The sequence below is a fragment of the Coenobita brevimanus genome, chromosome 40 (assembly GCF_032717465.1).
Source record: "Coenobita brevimanus isolate Jiangsu-jjx chromosome 40, ASM3271746v2, whole genome shotgun sequence".
Lineage (NCBI taxonomy): Eukaryota > Metazoa > Arthropoda > Malacostraca > Decapoda > Coenobitidae > Coenobita > Coenobita brevimanus.
In genome coordinates, this window is record NC_136993.1 from 62,674,931 (window position 1) to 62,693,358 (window position 18,428).

At 43.0% G+C, this 18,428-nt stretch overlaps 1 protein-coding gene across 1 annotated transcript in view; it reads right to left on the reverse strand.

Moving 5' to 3' along the window:
• The window catches only part of LOC145397162 (putative glutamate receptor), an 85,797-nt gene that overhangs the window by 3,673 nt on the left and 63,696 nt on the right, over positions 1-18,428 (reverse strand). The window contains exons 5-6 of the mRNA XM_080270358.1: positions 6,354-6,444; positions 769-1,069 (exon numbers count right to left, since the gene is read on the reverse strand). Coding sequence (XP_080126484.1) covers positions 769-1,069; positions 6,354-6,444 — 392 coding nt within the window. The remainder of the gene's footprint in view (positions 1-768; positions 1,070-6,353; positions 6,445-18,428) is intronic.

The following is an 18,428-nucleotide window of genomic DNA, read 5'->3' on the forward strand; positions in this document are numbered from 1 at the left end:
ATAAAGAACCTAATGAAAATTGGTAATACTTGTATGTATATTCACTGTGATGTAGTTCAACCGTCAAAAATGAGCATCAGACAAACCAACATGATATGTCATTATTATTTATGCAAATGATATCTAAGTTTCGGGAGTGCAATTGAAAATTTTTTCTTATGGATATTTTTCTACAGATTTTGTCACCAGTTTTGTCCCACTACAATTCTGAGTGGTAAAAATAAATCAAGGCTGGCATGCAACTGATTAAGGTACTTTGCATGACAACCAGCAAATTCTTTGTAATTTTAATTGCAGGACCCCATAAAGTGTGAATGACACCCTCCCAGTATTATTTATGAAGGCATACCGAGGGTGTTTTCAAGAATATTCCTCATTCTCAGTAACATAATTTGGTGGTAGAAATAGTTTTTTTTTTTTTTTTATAAATAATAATTCACTACTGCATACATAGAGTATGTGTGTAAATTATTATAAGAATTCATGATAACTATTCTTATCCTTGCCACCACGTAATGTCAAAACAAAACAATATGCAGGGAATGAGATGTTATAGTTAAGACACAGACGTTGTACACCCTGATGCAATAGTGCAAGTAATGAGATACTGTTGTTAAGCTCTTGCTGCAAGGGACCGAGCAAATGCAACTAGATGCCTTGATCAATAGTCCAATATAACTATGCGACCACACATGGCAGTAGGATAACAATACTACCCTAAAATTGACGACTTCCACCTTAAGATATAGGACAAGCTGGAGGTCTTACCTTGTTGTAACAGCACTCGAACGCAGCTGGATGCCTTCACCATTAGCCCTGTACAGTGACAAGCCTGGGTTTGTAGACAGGAGGGAAATATTGCCATTACTGCAAGGACCCCCAACAAGGCTGTAAGAAATGCTAACCAAACACAAGGACCCAGGGGTAGTAGGAAACTCCAGGGGTTCACCTCAGGCTTGCCTCGACCCACGATCATCTTGTGGTACGTGATGTCGACGGGGAAGGTGAAGTCCACTACCTTGGCTCTCGCGGCAGTAATGAGGAAGAGGCCAAGGCTGATGTCCACTTCCTGAAAAGAAGAGTAAATTATTATCTGAAGCGCAATACTGTCAGGTACAATCATGATTACGAATCTCTGACCAGAGACGCATGGTGGGCAGTGTTATGAACACACACGAGCCACGCATTCGAACACAGCCTCTGCATTACTGGGCGGGGCAAAGAACTGTAACCAGGTGATCTGAAGCGTACTACTCCTTATATCTTTGATATTACCATATTCTCATGGTTATTCCTCCATAATATAATAATCTGTGTTTATTGACAGGGGCCGACATTTCTTCAATCAGTCTGCAGTTTAGCAGTTACCAAGAAGTTAAAAAAACATGTGCCACTATATGTGGGTATTGACATCATATATACCGTAATAAGTATTTATGAATTAACGGCATTAACTGGCACACATTTTGACCAGAGGGGGCATGCAGCTAAGACGTCGCCCACTGGATGGCAACGGCATAGATATAAATAAGACTAGATGCCGCATCTCTCATTCTTCAGTACAGCGGATATGCGTCTTTGTGGCGGCCATCTTGGAGCGGTCAAGCATGTAATAGTGGGGCTTGTTTTAGAGCGAATTCAGACTATGAAAATGAATGTTGTTGTGGTTTAGATGGTGATGGTGGTTATTGTTGTTGTGGTGGTGGTGATGGTTATTGCTGTGGTGGTAGTGATAATGGTTATTGTTGTGGTGGTGGTGGTGATGGTTATTGTTGTGGTGGTGGTGACGATGGTTATTGTTGTGGTGGTAGTGATGGTGGTTACTGTAGTGGTAGTGGTGGTTGTTGCTGTGGTGGTGGTGGTGGTGGTGGTGGTGGTTTTTGTTGTTGCTGTGGTGGTGGTGGTGGTGGTGGTGGTGGTTTTTGTTGTTGTTGTGGTGGTGGTGGTGGTGGTTGTTCTTGTGGTGACGGTGGTTGTGGTTGTGTTGGTTGTTGTTCTTGTTATGGTGGTGATGGTTGTTGCATTGGTGGTGGTGGTGGTGGTGGTGGTGGTTGTGGTTGTGGTGGTGGTTGTGGTGGTGGTTATTGTTATGGTGATTGTTGTTGTGGTGATTGTTGTTGTGGTGATTGTTGTTGTGGTTGTTGCTGTGGTGGTTATTGTGGTGGTGGTTGTTGTGATGGTGCTTGTTGTTGTGGTGGTGGTTATTGTGGTAATTATTGTGGTTGTTATTATGGCTGTTGCTGTGGTGGTTATTGTTGTGGTTGTTGTTGTGATGGTGGTTGTTGTGGTGGTGGTTGTTGTGATAGTGGTTGTTGTGGTGGTGGTTGTTGTTGTGATGGTGATGGTTGTTTTTGTAGTTGTTGTCGTGGTTATTGTTATGGTGGGGGTTATTGTTATGGTGGTGGTTATTGTTGTGGTGGTTTTTGTGATGGTGGTGGTGATGGTGGTCGTGAATGTTGTTGTGGTGGTGGTTATTGTTGTGGTGATGGTTTTTGTTGTGATGGTGGTTGTTGTAGTGATGTTGGGTGTTGTGATGGTGGTGGTTTTTGTGGTTGTTGTTTGGTGGTGGTTATTGTTGTGATGGTGGTGGTTGATGTGCTGGTGGATGTGATGATGGTGGTGGTTGTTGTTGTGATGGTGGTGATTGTTGTTATGGTTGTGGTTGTGGATGTTGTTGCTGTTGTGGTGGTGGTTGTGGTGGTGGATGGTGGATGTGGTGCTTGTGGTAGTGGTTGTTGTTGTGGTGGTGGTGGTGGTGGTGGTAGTGGTTGTTGTGGTGGTGGCTGTGGTGGTGGCTGTTATGGTGTTGGCTGTTGTTGTGGTGGTAGTGGTTGTGGTTCCTGGTTCATCTGAAACGTGAACTAGGTGGACTTCAGGCTTAAATTTCCCTTCTGCAACCCACCATCCTCCTTTCGGAGGATAGAGAAGCAACTGAGGGACGTTTGCATAACCAGACAGTTGAGCCGCTCGTGCTATCGGTGTCACCATAGATATATTCCGACGCTTTCTACACCCAAAAGCAGCACAGTGCTGTTGCATTTCTAAGTAAATAGTGGTCAGCTTTGACCATCGGCAGGAACACGACATCGTCTGCCTCCACCGTTCCAAGATGGCGGCCGCGCAAACGCATCTAAAGTAGTGTCATGCGGCATCTAGGCTTATTTATATCTATGGGCAAAGGGGCCTGTTATCACTAGAGAAAAACATTCAGTTCAAAGTAGTGATATTAGTAAATTTTTGTCAATGATATAAGTATCATAAAGCATTCTTACTTCGAATATTTCGGGTGACTGCCGGCTGCTGTGGCAATCGTGGATATTTCTCTGCTATCACCTACCAACAGCTCTGTTAAAGGCTCGCCTCAAGAAATAGGTCAGTGAAATAATAAACAGACTAATAAAACACTGTATGAAATTCAATTATCATCACGCACTCTTTATAGACAAAAAATAATAGCTATAACCAAATTTGTGTATTTCTTACCATGAATATATTACTTGAGAAAGTAATGTAATATGTGAAACAAAAGTGCTTCAGTGATGCTTGGAAAATTGTTCATTGAAGCACTAAACCTTTCTGAAACGATGGTGGAGTGTGTCTGACTGTGTAGCCTACGCCTGGCCACGACTTTGGCTAACTCTCTGGTCAGAGATTAGTGATCATGAGTGTACCTCAAAATCACTCATATTTTCCTATCAGCATTTTTTTTTTTTTTAATCAGTCTTTGATGACTTTTTTTCTGTTTTGTCTGTCTATCTATCTATCTATTGCCTGACGCCTCAATCCCGTATGGGGTGGCCACAAACAAATCGCCTCCACGTCGCCCTGTCCCCCGCCATTTCACTGCCCTGCTCCCAACTCAAACCCTCCTCTCTCATATACCTCTCCACCCCATCCCTCCATCTCATCCTCGGCCTCCCCCTCCCTCTCCCCCCCTCCACCTCACTCACATACACTCTCCTCGTCAGTCTCTCACCCTCCATCCTCACTACATGGCCAAACCACATCAGTGTGTTCCACCTAATGCTTCCTATCACATCCACATCCACACCACAACGTTCCTTTATATCCTTATTTGTCAGCCTGTCTCTCCATGTGACTCCACAGGCTCCTCTTAAATAACTCATTTCCACTGCTGTCACTCTTGACTTGTGTCCTTCCAATAACGTCCAAGCTTCACTTCCATACTTTAGAGTTGGTATCGCAATACTGTCATGCAGTAACTTTTTCACTTCCATGTTCACTTCCCTGTTTCTTATCACTGCTTTCAAGGAACCAGCAACCTTTCTTCCTTGTTGTACCCTTTCAAGCACTTCACTCTCCAAACTTCCATCCTTACTCATCACACTGCCCAAGTACTTACACGTACTCACATTTTCCATTTCCTCACCTTCCAGCCTCACTGTACATTCACTGACTTCACCTCTCTCAAAGACCATCTTTTTGTGTTTCCCTACATTCACCTTTAGATTCCGTTTCTTACAAACGCTCTCAAACTCATCCACCAAGCCTTGCAGCTCCCCTTCGTCTTCACTCAACAATACAGTATCATCTGCAAACAACAGTACAGGGAGTTTCCAAACACTACCCTCTATCACCAGGGCCATTCCAACATCCACTGCCCTACCTTGTACTTCTTTTATTACTCCATCCATGTACAGATTGAACAACCATGGAGACATGACACATCCTTGTTTCAACCCTACCTTCAAAGAGAAAAATTAACTCAGTTCTCCATCCACACGCACTGCAGCCTTAACACCATCATACATACTCTTCACAGCATTCAACAACTTCCCATGTACTCCATATATTCTTAATACTTTCCACAATCCTTGTCTATCCACCCTGTCATATGCTTTCTCCAAATCAATGAAAGCCGCCTACAACTTCTTTCCCTTCTCTAGAAACTTTTCCACTAAAGATCTAAGCATGAATATCTGATCTATACAACCTCTCCCCTTCCTAAAGCCTCCCTATTCTTCTCCACCTGAATCCTCTGTTCTTTCCCTAATTCTGTCAATAAGTATCCTACCATACACTTTTCCTATTACACTAAGAAGACAAATGCCCCTATGATTACCACACACCTCTTTTTCCCCTTTTCCTTTGTACAAGGGGATAATTATACCTGACTTCCAATCCTCCAGGACTCTACCTTCCTCCCAGGCCAATCTGCACATCTTCCACATCCATTCTACTACTATCTTTCCCCCATGCTTCAGGATTTCACCACACACTCCATCAATTCCTGGGGCTTTCCCCAATATGACTTTCTTCATTGCTTCCACAACTTCTGTCCTACTGATTTCTTCCTGTCTTCTCACCTCCCTCCTTCTCCCAGCCATTCCCCAGCCACTTATACTCGCATTACTTCCATTCTCTATGTTCAACAATTCCTTAATGTGTACTCTCCATCTGCTCACTTTTTCTCCCTTCTCCACTAGTAATCTACCGTTTTTATCTTTCACTCCCCTGCTAACTTCACTGCCACCCTGTCTTACTCTCTTCACCTCTAACCAGAACATTTTCTTACAATCCCTCCACTTTACACTCATATTCCTTCCAAATTCCTCATCCACTCTCTTCTTACCCTCTCTTACTAATCTGCTCACCTCTCTCTTCCTTTCTACATATAACTCTCTCTTCCGTCTCTCAACTTCTTCCACGCCCCTATTTCTCATCCATTCATTGCATGCTTTCTTCTTTTGTGCCACAGCCTGTCTCACCTCGTCATTCCACCATGCTGTTCCTTGCACCCCCCTTTGTCTTCTCTTCACCCCACACAGAACCTCACATGCTGCACATTCTTATTCTGTGAACATCCTGCACACACTTTCCACGTTCCCCATCTGCTCCAATTCATGTTTACCAAATCGTTCCGCTACTTCTCTCTCATTTTCTGCCATTTTCTCATCCTCTTGTAACCTTTCCACTTTCCTTGAAACTACTCCTTCTTCCCCTCCTTCCCTTCTATTTCTGCATCTTGCTTGGATCTTGATACTGGCCACCACCAAGTAGTGGTTAGAAAGTCCACTCCTCCAACCTCTAGATGCTTTTGCATTCCTTACACATCTTCGCATCTTTTCATCCACACACACTATCAATCATTGCCTTCCTTTCATTCAGTTCACCACCCATTCTTCTCATCACTCGCCATGTACAGTATACCTGTTTTGTGCTTGGTCGATATATCTGTCTGTCTGTTCATTTTTCAGCCAGTGTATGCATCTCTATTACCATCTTAGTCAAGCTGATCTTCAATGAACTGATTAAATGGCAAAATATCAAGAATATAAAGTGATTTAACCCACATTCGATACATAATGATACAAGGCTGTTAATGGACCTACTTCCCGCATTGACATTCCGATCATGCCGGTCCAGGACCCGTCAGGCTGTTCCACTCCCCACGCTCTGTCAGCGGGAGTCACATAGTCGTATCTGCAACGTTAGTGACAGGGAACGAATCTAAACCACTCCTACTTTAATATCATATATATATATATATATATATATATATATATATATATATATATATATATATATATATATATATATATATACAGAGAGAGAGAGAGAGAGAGAGAGAGAGAGATTGATAACAGTAATGACAGTGTAGAAGCGCGCGCGCGTGCGTGTGCATGCATGCGTGTGTGTGTGTGTGTGTGTGTGTGTGTGAGTGTGGGTGTGTGTCCATGTGCCTGCACGCTAATGTTAGAGAGTAAGGACACTGACTGGATATTCATGATTTTGAGTTAGACACTGTTACAATATCCATTGTTTATTGTAAGTCACAACATTCATCATTACACAAGTTTCCCCTGAAACGTTTTCTGTATGTTCGTCAACAAACTTTGTCACTGTAACCGACAGCTTGCGTTCTGAGGATTAAACCGCTATAGCAACTAGCCCGTGTGTCCATCACTCCTAACTATGTTCTAGGGCCTCCAAAAGCATTATTCAAACATGGTGGCAGCGGTAAACTGATTTACAAGACCCAGCAGAGCATGTGAGCCGACGAGTGTGTGAATTAATCAAGCAGCTATAGTGAAGACCTGAGGTGAGAGAAGAGGGTGACCAGCAAGGCAGCCAATGAGATGGCGTCTTCAACACTAGCAGTACCCCAGAAGCTAACCCTAACAGGTGACACTGAGCATGCTTGGAAATTGTTTAAGCAAAAGTTTGAGCTCTATTTGCTGGCTGGAGGTTTGAGAAAGAGATCTGAGGAGGAGAAAGTGGCACTTCTTTTAACTCTTGGAGGAGATGAACTGCTTGAGCTCTATAACTCATTTGAATTTCCTGAAGTTGTAGGTGATGAGCCAGATCCAGCAAAAGTCCTCAAGACAGTACTCGAGAAGTGTGATAATCATTTTGCTCCCAGGAAGAATATACTAGCTGTCAGATACAAGTTTAGAAATTGTGTGCAGCAGTCAGGAGAATCGTTGGATGCATTCATTACAAGAATGAAGAATTTATGTAAGGAGTATGAATATGGAGCACGAAGAGATGATGACCTGAGAGATCAGCTTGTATTTGGTTGCCGGGATGATGCCCTTCGTGACAAATTCTTTGAGCAACAAGACCTAACCTTTGCTGGAGCTGTCAAGATTTGTGTTGATTATGAGGCATCAAGGAAGCAGATGGCAGTTTTCCATGGCAAGAATGGGGAATCAGTCAACAAGATGACCTTAAAGAAGTCTGCGAACGTGAGCCAAAACATTTCAACTCAAGAAGCTTCAGCTAGAAGCAATCGGAGTCCGAGAACAAGGACAGCACCGAGGCAGGCTAAAGAGTGCAAGTTCTGTGGCCATTGGCATGTTTGGGAGAAGAAAATGTGCCCAGCTTATGGTAAAACTTGTTCAGCCTGCGGGAACAAGAACCACTACGCTAGCAGGTGCACATCCACGTCCAAGCCAGCACACAGAGGACACAAGCAGAGGCTAAAGAAGGTCAACAGCATCCAAGAGGACAACAGCATCCAAGAGGATGACAGCGACCAAGAGGACATCCAGTACATCATGAACATCGCGTCAAAGTCAAGCAATGAGACGTCAAAGTCGATTATGACAACCATGGTAGTAGGTGGTCAACGGGCAAGATTTCAGGTAGACTGTGGAGCCAGTGTGAATATTATTCCACAACACTTAATACCCAATGTTCAACTTGAGCCCTGTAATACAGTTCTGTTCATGAGGAACTCTAGTCAGATTAAGCCTCTTGGGAAGTGTAGAATTATCATAACCAATGTTAAGAACAAGAAGAAGTACAGTGTTGAATTTATTGTGGTAGAGCAAGAGTTCACACCAATTTTTGGCAAGAGGGCTTCTGAACAAATGAACTTGATAACTGTCAATTATGAAAATATTAATCATGTCCAGGATACATTTTTTAACTTTGGTGATGTGTTTTCAGATGATTTGGGTACATTACCTGGTATTGTGAAGTTGACAGTAAACCCTGATTCTGTCCCATGCACTGTAACTTCATGCCGTGTGCCGGTTAGCCTTAAGAATGAGGTATGTCATAAACTCAGTGAGCTTGAGAGGTCAAAAGTAATTGCCAAGGTTGAAGAACCAACACCATGGGTGAGTCGTATGGTTGTGGGTACCAAGAAATCTGGTGATATCAGAATTTGCATTGACCCACAAGCATTAAATATTGCCCTTGAAAGAGAAGTACACCCACTCCCTATAATTGATGATGTCCTTCCAGAGTTGTCCAAGGCAAGAGTATTCTCAAAGTTTGATTTGAAGAATGGATACTGGCATTGTAAGCTTGATGACCAGTCTAGTTTTCTCACAACTTTCCAAACACCTCTAGGGAGGTACAGATGGTTAAGGGTACCGTTTGGGTTGAAAGTGAGTAGCGAGATATTTCAAAAGAAATTAAACACTGCCTTGGAAGGTCTAAAGGGGGTTGTATGTGTGGCTGATGATATTCTGGTGTATGGTGTAGGTGATAATGATGCTCAAGCCAACCAGGATCATGATGATAATGTGCATGAATTGCTTAAAAGGTGCAGAATCAAGGGTATTAAACTTAACAAGAATAAGACTGAACTCAGAAGTAAAGAGATATCCTTTTTAGGACATAAGGTTTCTAAAGCGGGACTAAAAGCAGATCCTGACAAAGTAGAATCTATTGCAAAGCTGAAAGCCCCTCAAAGTGTAGCAGAGGTACAGAGACTGGCTGGTATGGTAAATTACTTGGCAAGGTTTTTACCGAGACTTTCTGATGTGATGGAACCCATTAGAAAGCTAGTCAACAAGGAGGTAGAGTGGCATTGGGGAAAACAACATGACAAAGCACTACAGAAAGTTAAGGAATTAGTTACGTCAGCCCCTGTGTTAGCGTACTATGATCAGTATAAGCCATTAGTCATTCAGTGTGATGCAAGCTCGACAGGCTTGGGTGCCGCCTTGTTACAGGATGGTAAGCCGATATCATATGCGAGCCGTGCCTTAACTCCCACTGAGACTAGGTATGCACAGATTGAGAAAGAGATGCTAGCTGTAGTCTTTGCTTTAACTAAATTCCACCAGTACACTTTTGGCAGAGTAACGAAAGTGGTGAGTGACCACAAGCCCCTTCAGTCAATAGTAAAGAAACCTCTAGATCGCGCACCAAAGCGACTCCAAGGGATGTTGCTGAGGGCTCAGCAGTATGATTTTGAATTACATTATGGGCCAGGAAAAGACATGCATGTGGCTGACTTTCTCTCTAGAGCTCATCTGTCACAAAATGAAGGTGGAGAGACATTTGAAGCAGTCAACATGGTATCATTACTTCCCATTAGACCAGAGCGTCTTGAGAAAATAAGGAAAGCAACTGAGAGGGATGAGACCATGATGATGCTTTTAGAAACTATCATAGCGGGGTGGCCAGAAACTAAAGATGAATTGCCATGCCAGCTAGTGCCTTACTTCTGTTCTCGTGATGAGTTTTCAGTCCAGAATGGTTTAATTTTTAAGGAAGAGAGAGTTGTAATACCCATAGAGATGAGAGGAGAAATTAAGGATGCTATTCATTCATCTCACATTGGAGTAGAAGGTTGTTTGAGACGAGCCAGAGAGTGCGTGTATTGGCCTGGCATGAATACAGAAGTCAAGGAGTATGTGTCTCAGTGTGAAGTATGTGCTAAGTATTGTAACTCACAAAGGAAAGAAACTCTTATTTCTCATGAGATTGCTAGTAGGCCATGGGAGAGAGTAGGTGTGGATCTTTTCGAACTGAGAAACCAAAACTTCTTGATAACTGTAGATTACTTTAGTAAATATTGGGAGATCGATGTACTAAACTCCACAACATCATGTGCAGTAATTAAGAAACTTAAATCTCATTTTGCAAGGTATGGCATTCCGACAGTAGTGGTGAGTGACAATGGTACTCAATTTGCCAGTGAGGAATTTAGGCAGTTTGCATTGCAGTATGATTTTCAACATAAGACAAGTAGTCCTAAGTACCCTCAGTCCAATGGTATGGCTGAATCTGCTGTTAAAACTGCTAAAAGTTTAATATTGAAGGCAATGTCTAGTGGGAAAGATCCATACCTAGCCATCCTTGATTACCGTAATACACCAAGTCAAGATATGGACTTGAGCCCTGCCCAGAGAAACTTTGGCAGGAGGACAAGAACCCTGTTACCAATGTCAAACAATTTGCTGAAACCTCATGGTATTGATGTGGCACTAGAAAAGCAAAAGAAACGACTGAAGAATATTAAGAGTGCATGGTATTACTTCGTATGATAGAGGAGCGAAAGAATTGGAGCGATTAAGGGAAGGTGATGTTGTAAGAGTTAAGCCCACTAACTTAGGTGACAATGTGTGGAAGAAGGGAACTGTTATGAAAGAGGTTGATGTAAGATCTTATGATGTGATGACTGACTCAGGCATTTACAGACGTAATCGCCAACACTTAAGGAAGTCTAATGAGAGAGGTCAGCATGACGAAGCGAAAGAAACTAACCCAAGACATAAAGAGAGTGTTGTAACAAGTGAGAGTCCCACAGAGGGAAATGTAACAAGTGATAGTTATATCACTGATAAAGGGAATGAGAGTCCTACCTTGGGAGAAAGGAGAATGAATGAGAGTCCCACCTTGGGAGAAAGGAGAGAGAATGGTATGCATGGCAGATATAGTCAAAGAGCCACAAGAAATATACTTCCAGTTAGATATAAGGATTATGTTCTAGATAAGACTTAATTAGTGTACAATACAGTAGTGTGAGTACCAGTATCACATTAAACTCTTATGTTACAATACAGAACTGGGTTGTGAAGGTATTTATTTATGTATTATTGAAGTGTGATGTTTATTTCATTGTGTAAGTGGCAGCTGATTCTTTAGTTGTACAGTACTGTAGTGATTTGATTTCAACTCAGTCATGTTTCTGATGTCTTTGAATTGTTGCTTTTATAAAAGGGAAAGGATGTTACAATATCCATTGTTTATTGTAAGTCACAACATTCATCATTACACAAGTTTCCCCTGAAACGTTTTCTGTATGTTCGTCAACAAACTTTGTCACTGTAACCGACGGCTTGCGTTCTGAGGATTAAACCGCTAAAGCAACTAGCCCGTGTGTCCATCACTCCTAACTATGTTCTAGGGCCTCCAAAAGCATTATTCAAACAGACACCAGTTTTAATTTGACAACAGCTTCTTAGGCCATAGGTACAGCTGCGCACACAATGTCACAGTACAGTCAGTGTTGCAAATCCTGTGTGTGACCCAGGTTCAGAGTTTCAAAGTATCGAACGTGCGGGGGAGGGAGGGAGTAGAGGCCTGGCTGGCGTGTGAGGTGGGTAGAAGGCATACTGGGGAGGGGGTAGGGGGAAGGGCGGAAAGACAAGAGAGATTGAGAAGCGGTTAGCGAGATAAGTGATACAAGGCAATGTTAGAGAGAGAGAGAGAGAGAGAGAGAGAATAAACTTACCAGTATACACGATAATCACCATAGGCTCTGTGACCGCACTTTACCCTAATATACATAGCTCGTTACGATACTATGCACAATTTGTGTTTTGTAGGGAACTGTCAAAGATCAGGGGATTACGATGGTGCTGCCCTCAAGGGGGTCTGTCAGTTGCCGAGAGGCGCGTTTGCCTTGCATGTTTTGGTTCGTGTGTGTGTGTGTGTGTGTGTGTGTGTGTGTGTGTGTGTGTGTGTGTGTGTGTGTGTGTGTGTGTGTAAGATATAAATGTATCACGATCTCGTTTACCGTGTCTAAATGTCCGCATATGTCACTCGGTTTTGTTTGTCAGAGACAGTGATTCATTTGGTAGGTTGCTTATTTGGAATATAAAATACTTGATGCATTTATATTTATTATTTATATTTGACTTATGACACCGTTCCGTCTATTCATGTTAGAATAGGTGCCGTGCCCTGGAGAACAACAGCTAATATATATGCACACATTAGAACCATGGTCGGATGCATATAGAACATCATATTTAGAATATGACATGCCAAAAGTTCACCTGATATAGATGAAGGAGAAGATAACATGCTAAAACTTCATCTGATACTGTGTACTGTAAGGGGGAGGATTTCTTTCAACACCTGTTGCTCAGTATTTCCATGAATCCTTAACCTTTCCAGTTGCAACTGTTGAGTATTTAAGATAACAGTGGTTAGTTAATAATGAAATTCCAGGAAATTCCAGGAAATAAAAAGAAGGGGGATGGTGCCCCATTCTTACTACACAAGCAAATCTTATGACTTATCACATACCCTGCAACACTGAAATATTAATGATTAACTTTCACGAGTGTGTAAATGGAATGTTTCTCATAACCGTGAGCATCAACCTCTGTAAGAAAACCGTAGGAAAACAAAAATTACTTAACACAAGAGTTTATTTAATAGCCAGTCCAACCCCCACCCATTTAAATAACGGCGCGCAGCCTGTCTGGCACTGACGTGACAAGGCGTCGCACCATCTCTGGTCGGCGTCTGTACAGTAGGTCTCCCACGATTCAGAGACGTGTGCCATGAGCTCCCAGGTGTTCCTCTCCCGTGCCATATCCCAAGTGTTAACCATCTGTGCCCAAATGTGTTCTATTACATTCATATCAGCTCCTTTGCTGGGTAGTTCCAGGAGCTGAAGGTGATCCTGTTCGTCAAACCAGCGACGAACGGTGCGAGCTGTGTGGATGGGACACCTGTCGTGTATGAACAGTATGTGCCCAGGTGGAAACGGGAAATCTTTCTCACGAAGGGATGGCAAGAAGAACTTTTCGAGCACCTCGATGTATTTATTTGCTGGGCAGTGTGATGAGCAAGGATGGGAGTTTAGAGGATGAAGTGCAGGAAATGGTTCAACAGGGAAGAAAGGTTGCAAGCACACTGAAAGCAGTGAAAGGGAATAGTTATGTGAGCATGGAAGTTAAGAAATCATTACATGACAGTATTGTGATCCCCACTCTAACATAGGGAAACGAAGCTTGGACCTTGATGGAAAGACACATCACAGAAGTCAAGAAAGAGCCGTGGAAATGAAATACCTGAGAGAAGCATGTGGAGTGACATGGAGAGACAGACAGACTAATGAAGTTCGAGAGCGTTGTGGTGTTCATGTGTTAGGAATTGTTAGAAGGAGTACCCGGAGATAGTATGGCCGTGTGGCAAGAGTGGAGAGTGAGAGATTGACCAAACGAGTGTTTGAGAGTGGGGTGGAGGGGAAAGCCGATGATGAGGTGGGGGGGATGGCGTGGAGAGGTATTTGAATGCGAGTGGTGTGACTTTGAGGGAGGGTAGCCCGATGGCGGAAGACAGGATGACGTGGAGGCAGTTTGTTTGTGGCCACCCCTTCCGGGTTGAGGCGTCTGGCAATAGATAGACTGACCAGCTTACTGCTGATAGATATACAAGGTCACTTACCCTATCCACCACATCCTGCCTTCACCCTCCCCTGTCGTCCCCGGTATGCCTTCTACCCGCCTCACACACCGCCCAGGTCTCCATTCCCTCCCTCCCCCGCACGAGCTTCGATACTCTGAAACTCTGGACATGCGGGGAAGGGAGAGAATGGTGGGTAGGGTAAGTGACGTCGTATATCTATCAGCGGTGCGCTGGCAGAAGCTCCACCGACCCAACATGAATCGGAGGGATATAAATTTGGCTCTTCGGTCTAGTATCGTCACCCAACTCCGTAATGGCCTTTCTATACGTGCCATTGCACGTGACGTTGGTGTGTGCCCTTCAACCGTCGTCAAGTGGATCAGGGGGTGGGAAGAAACTGGCAACCTGCTCGACCTGGGTAAGTGAGGTGTAATAGTATTACAGCTGAAATATATTTTTGTGTAAATAAGATGTGAGAAGACAGAACAATGTTTAACCAAAAGATATTATGACCTATACAAATATCCTGACTAAACGATGGTTTGCTTCTGCAAAAAACAACACTATCTGTACTGCTCCTTCCTACAGCCAAGTCTGTTAATCAGCACACTTCTCACTGTAATCTTACATCTCTACCTACTTTAACAACATGTCACCGTGTCCTCTGCCCTCAAAATCCTCTTATTTTGATACACCATACTATATCACCCATATCACTCTCTCCTTTCCATGCGGTACTCATTATCAACCCCCCCCCCCCCGTCAAGTAACTCTGCCACCTGCCCCACCAATTTTACCTCTATATTCACACTAGTATAACCATGTGTTTCAGTATCTTGAAGATATTTGGCAGCGCCACCCACCGCTTGCATCCTCTATACAACTCCAACCCTCCTCCATCCATCTGCTATGTTTGCCCGGCCTCCCACTCACCAACCTCAACTCTGTTTGGTGAGGTGATGTAGACACACTACATCCTCGTGACACTAATATTAAATCGTCTGTCCAAATACTCACAATTCTCGAACACCTACATAGCAATTGTCTCAAACTGTTTCTGTGTCCAACGTGTGCCAATTGTTAATCATTGTCTGTCGGTTGTGCATTGTATTTTGAATAAAGTGTAGATGGAAGAAATGTTTGATGTGCATTAGTTTTGTAGTAGGTTTACTTGTACCTATTCGTTTACGATTGTTTTTGCACTTTAATGAAATGAGACCCACTGTACTGGTTTGTTAACAGCGAGAACATGAGCATGTCGGAGGACAACCGCAGAACAGGATGGCATGGTTGTGGCAGCAGCTGAAGCAGACCCTCACACGAAGGCCGTGGCTATCGCACAGAACCTACAGTTGGATGTCAGCGCTATGACTGTAAGGCGCAGGCTGCCCGAGAGGGGTATGCATCACAGAATTCCTGCACAGAAGGAGAAACTGAGTGACGCTCACCGAGCCGGGAGGCTGGAATTTGCACAACCCCATGTTGAGCGAGACCTTGAGTTCTGGGGACGTGCAGTATTCACAGATGAGAAAGTATTCTCCTCTACTTCTCATGGCCAAGGCCATTGCTAGAGAGTAAATAACACCAGGCATGTTCATTAAATGTTAGTAAATAAGCTGTAGCCAAATTCTTTGTGGAGGACTTTGGTGGAGGACTATAAATACGATAGAGGGACAAAGATGTCGTGCAGTCGCAAAACTGAGTGTGAATGAGTCTGGAGACTTTATATAATGCACCAGGACCTGCAAGCTGGTAAATATGCTGCAGTGAATAATTGTGATGTAAACAGAAGGCTTTTGACAATTACATGTCAACTGTAACTAGGTGAGTTTTTTATGATCTTTACTTACCTGTATGCTATGTTAACCTGATTTGTAAACAATAAATAGTTACGATGTATTGAAATATTTAAACTTAACCAGTTTTTCCAATTTGCCCATGAACATAATCATGTGCATTAATTCCCTTAATGTTTTGTAAATTATTACCACCCTGGAGATATGGTAATGAAATATTTAACAGTTAATACCTAACAGTTCATTACATTTAGATAATATATCGGTATGGAAAAACAATTACATTAAAAACAAAAATACAATTTTAAATCTGAGTCGATGAAAAATAGCAGCAGGTATGACAAATCATATGGCATGCTAAAATCTTAGTTTTCTTTACTGAGGTAACGGATATTAATATGGAATATTCAGTTAATGTCAATATCGACAGCATTGTTTCAACTGTGGTCTGAGGGTATTAAGTCCTCCATGCCTGGTAAACGGTCGTGAAGAGTGGACGAGGTTGTAATTATGGATGGTTTGCTGGTTTACGCATGAACATTACATTGCTGCTCAGGCGAAAAGGGATTTGTTGTAATGTATGTTTATGGACAAATACATATGTTTAATATGAATACCGAATGTTTATGCACTTTTAGGCGTCATATGCGGGAAAAAATGCACAATCGTCAATAATCCACTAACTCATAATATGCTTGCAGATATGATTGTAGTAACATCATGCAGGTAGCTTTTTCTGGCCACGTCACCTGCATGCTGGATATCGCTGCATGATGCAGGTGACGTGTTTCAAACTGAGGGGCGCTTCACAGCAGAGAAATACATCTAGGTGCTCGAAGAATCCTTCTTGCTATCCCTTCGTGAGAAAGATTTCCCGTTTCCACCTGGGCACATACTGTTCATACACGACAGGTGTCTCGTCCACACAGCTCACACTGTTCGTTGCCGGTTTGACGAACAGGACCATCTTCAGGTCCTAGAACTGCCCAGCAAAGGAGCTGATATGAATGTAATAGAACACATTTGGGCACAGATGGTTAACACTTGGGATATGGCACGGGAGAGGAACACCTGGGAGCTCATGGCACACGTCTCTGAATCGTGGGAGACCTACTGTACAGACGCCGACCAGAGATGGTGCGACGCCTTGTCACGTCAGTGCCAGACAGGCTGCGCGCCGTTATTTAAATGGGTGGGGGTTGGACTGGCTATTAAATAAACTCTTGTGTTAAGTAATTTTTGTTTTCCTACGGTTTTCTTACAGAGGTTGATGCTCACGGTTATGAGAAACATTCCATTTACACACTCGTGAAAGTTAATCATTAATATTTCAGTGTTGCAGGGTATGTGATAAGTCATAAGATTTGCTTGTGTAGTAAGAATGGGGCACCATCCCCCTTCTTTTTATTTCCTGGAATTTCCTGGAATTTCATTATTAACTAACCACTGTTATCTTAAATACTCAACAGTTGCAACTGGAAAGGTTAAGGATTCATGGAAATACTGAGCAACAGGTGTTGAAAGAAATCCTCCCCCTTACAGTACACAGTATCAGATGAAGTTTTAGCATGTTATCTTCTCCTTCATCTATATCAGGTGAACTTTTGGCATGTCATATTCTAAATATGATGTTCTATATGCATCCGACCATGGTTCTAATGTGTGCATATATATTAGCTGTTGTTCCCCAGGGCACGGCACCTATTCTAACATGAATAGACGGAACGGTGTCATAAGTCAAATATAAATAATAAATATAAATGCACCAAGTATTTTATATTCCAAATAAGCAACCTACCAAATGAATCACTGTCTCTGACAAACAAAACCGAGTGACATATGCGGACATTTAGACACGGTAAACGAGATCGTGATACATTTATATCTTACACACACACACACACACACACACACACACACACACACACACACACACACACACACACACACACACGAACCAAAACATGCAAGGCAAACGCGCCTCTCGGCAACTGACAGACCCCCTTGAGGGCAGCACCATCGTAATCCCCTGATCTTTGACAGTTCCCTACAAAACACAAATTGTGCATAGTATCGTAACGAGCTATGTATATTAAGGTAAAGTGCGGTCACAGAGCCTATGGTGATTATCGTGTATACTGGTAAGTTTATTCTCTCTCTCTCTCTCTCTCTCTCTCTCTAACATTGCCTTGTATTACTTATCTCAATAACCGCTTCTCAATCCCTCTTGTCTTTCCGCCCTTCCCCCTCCCCCCTCCCCAGTATGCCTTCTACCCACCTCACACGCCAGCCAGGCCTCTACTCCCTCCCACGCACGTTCGATACTATGAAACTCTGAACCTGGGTCACACACAGGATTTGCAACACTGACTGTACTATGACACTGTGTGCGTGGCTGTACAGGCACTCACAATTCAGTCATAATTATAATAAGGTCATAGGAGGAGTGAGCATCAAGAAGGTCAATGAATATGGTAAATGTGGGTCCAGATACCCGTGCTAGACACATGTGCATTGAACATGTGCGAAACAGTGTCTTGATTAAGTTACATGCATGTTCGAAGAAACGTTTCATGGACGTGTTCACAACCTTGTTCTGAAGCATGTTGGTATCCCTGGCGTGAACGTTTCTACATTGGGCATAAATGTAGCTGGCTTGATAGTTAACTGAGTACCACAGATGATGAGTGGGGATTGGCTCAGCATCATGAAGTGGGCCAGGGACCTGGCATTATGATTAATAGAATTTTATCAGGCACATCGTGTGTTCTTAGAGATGAC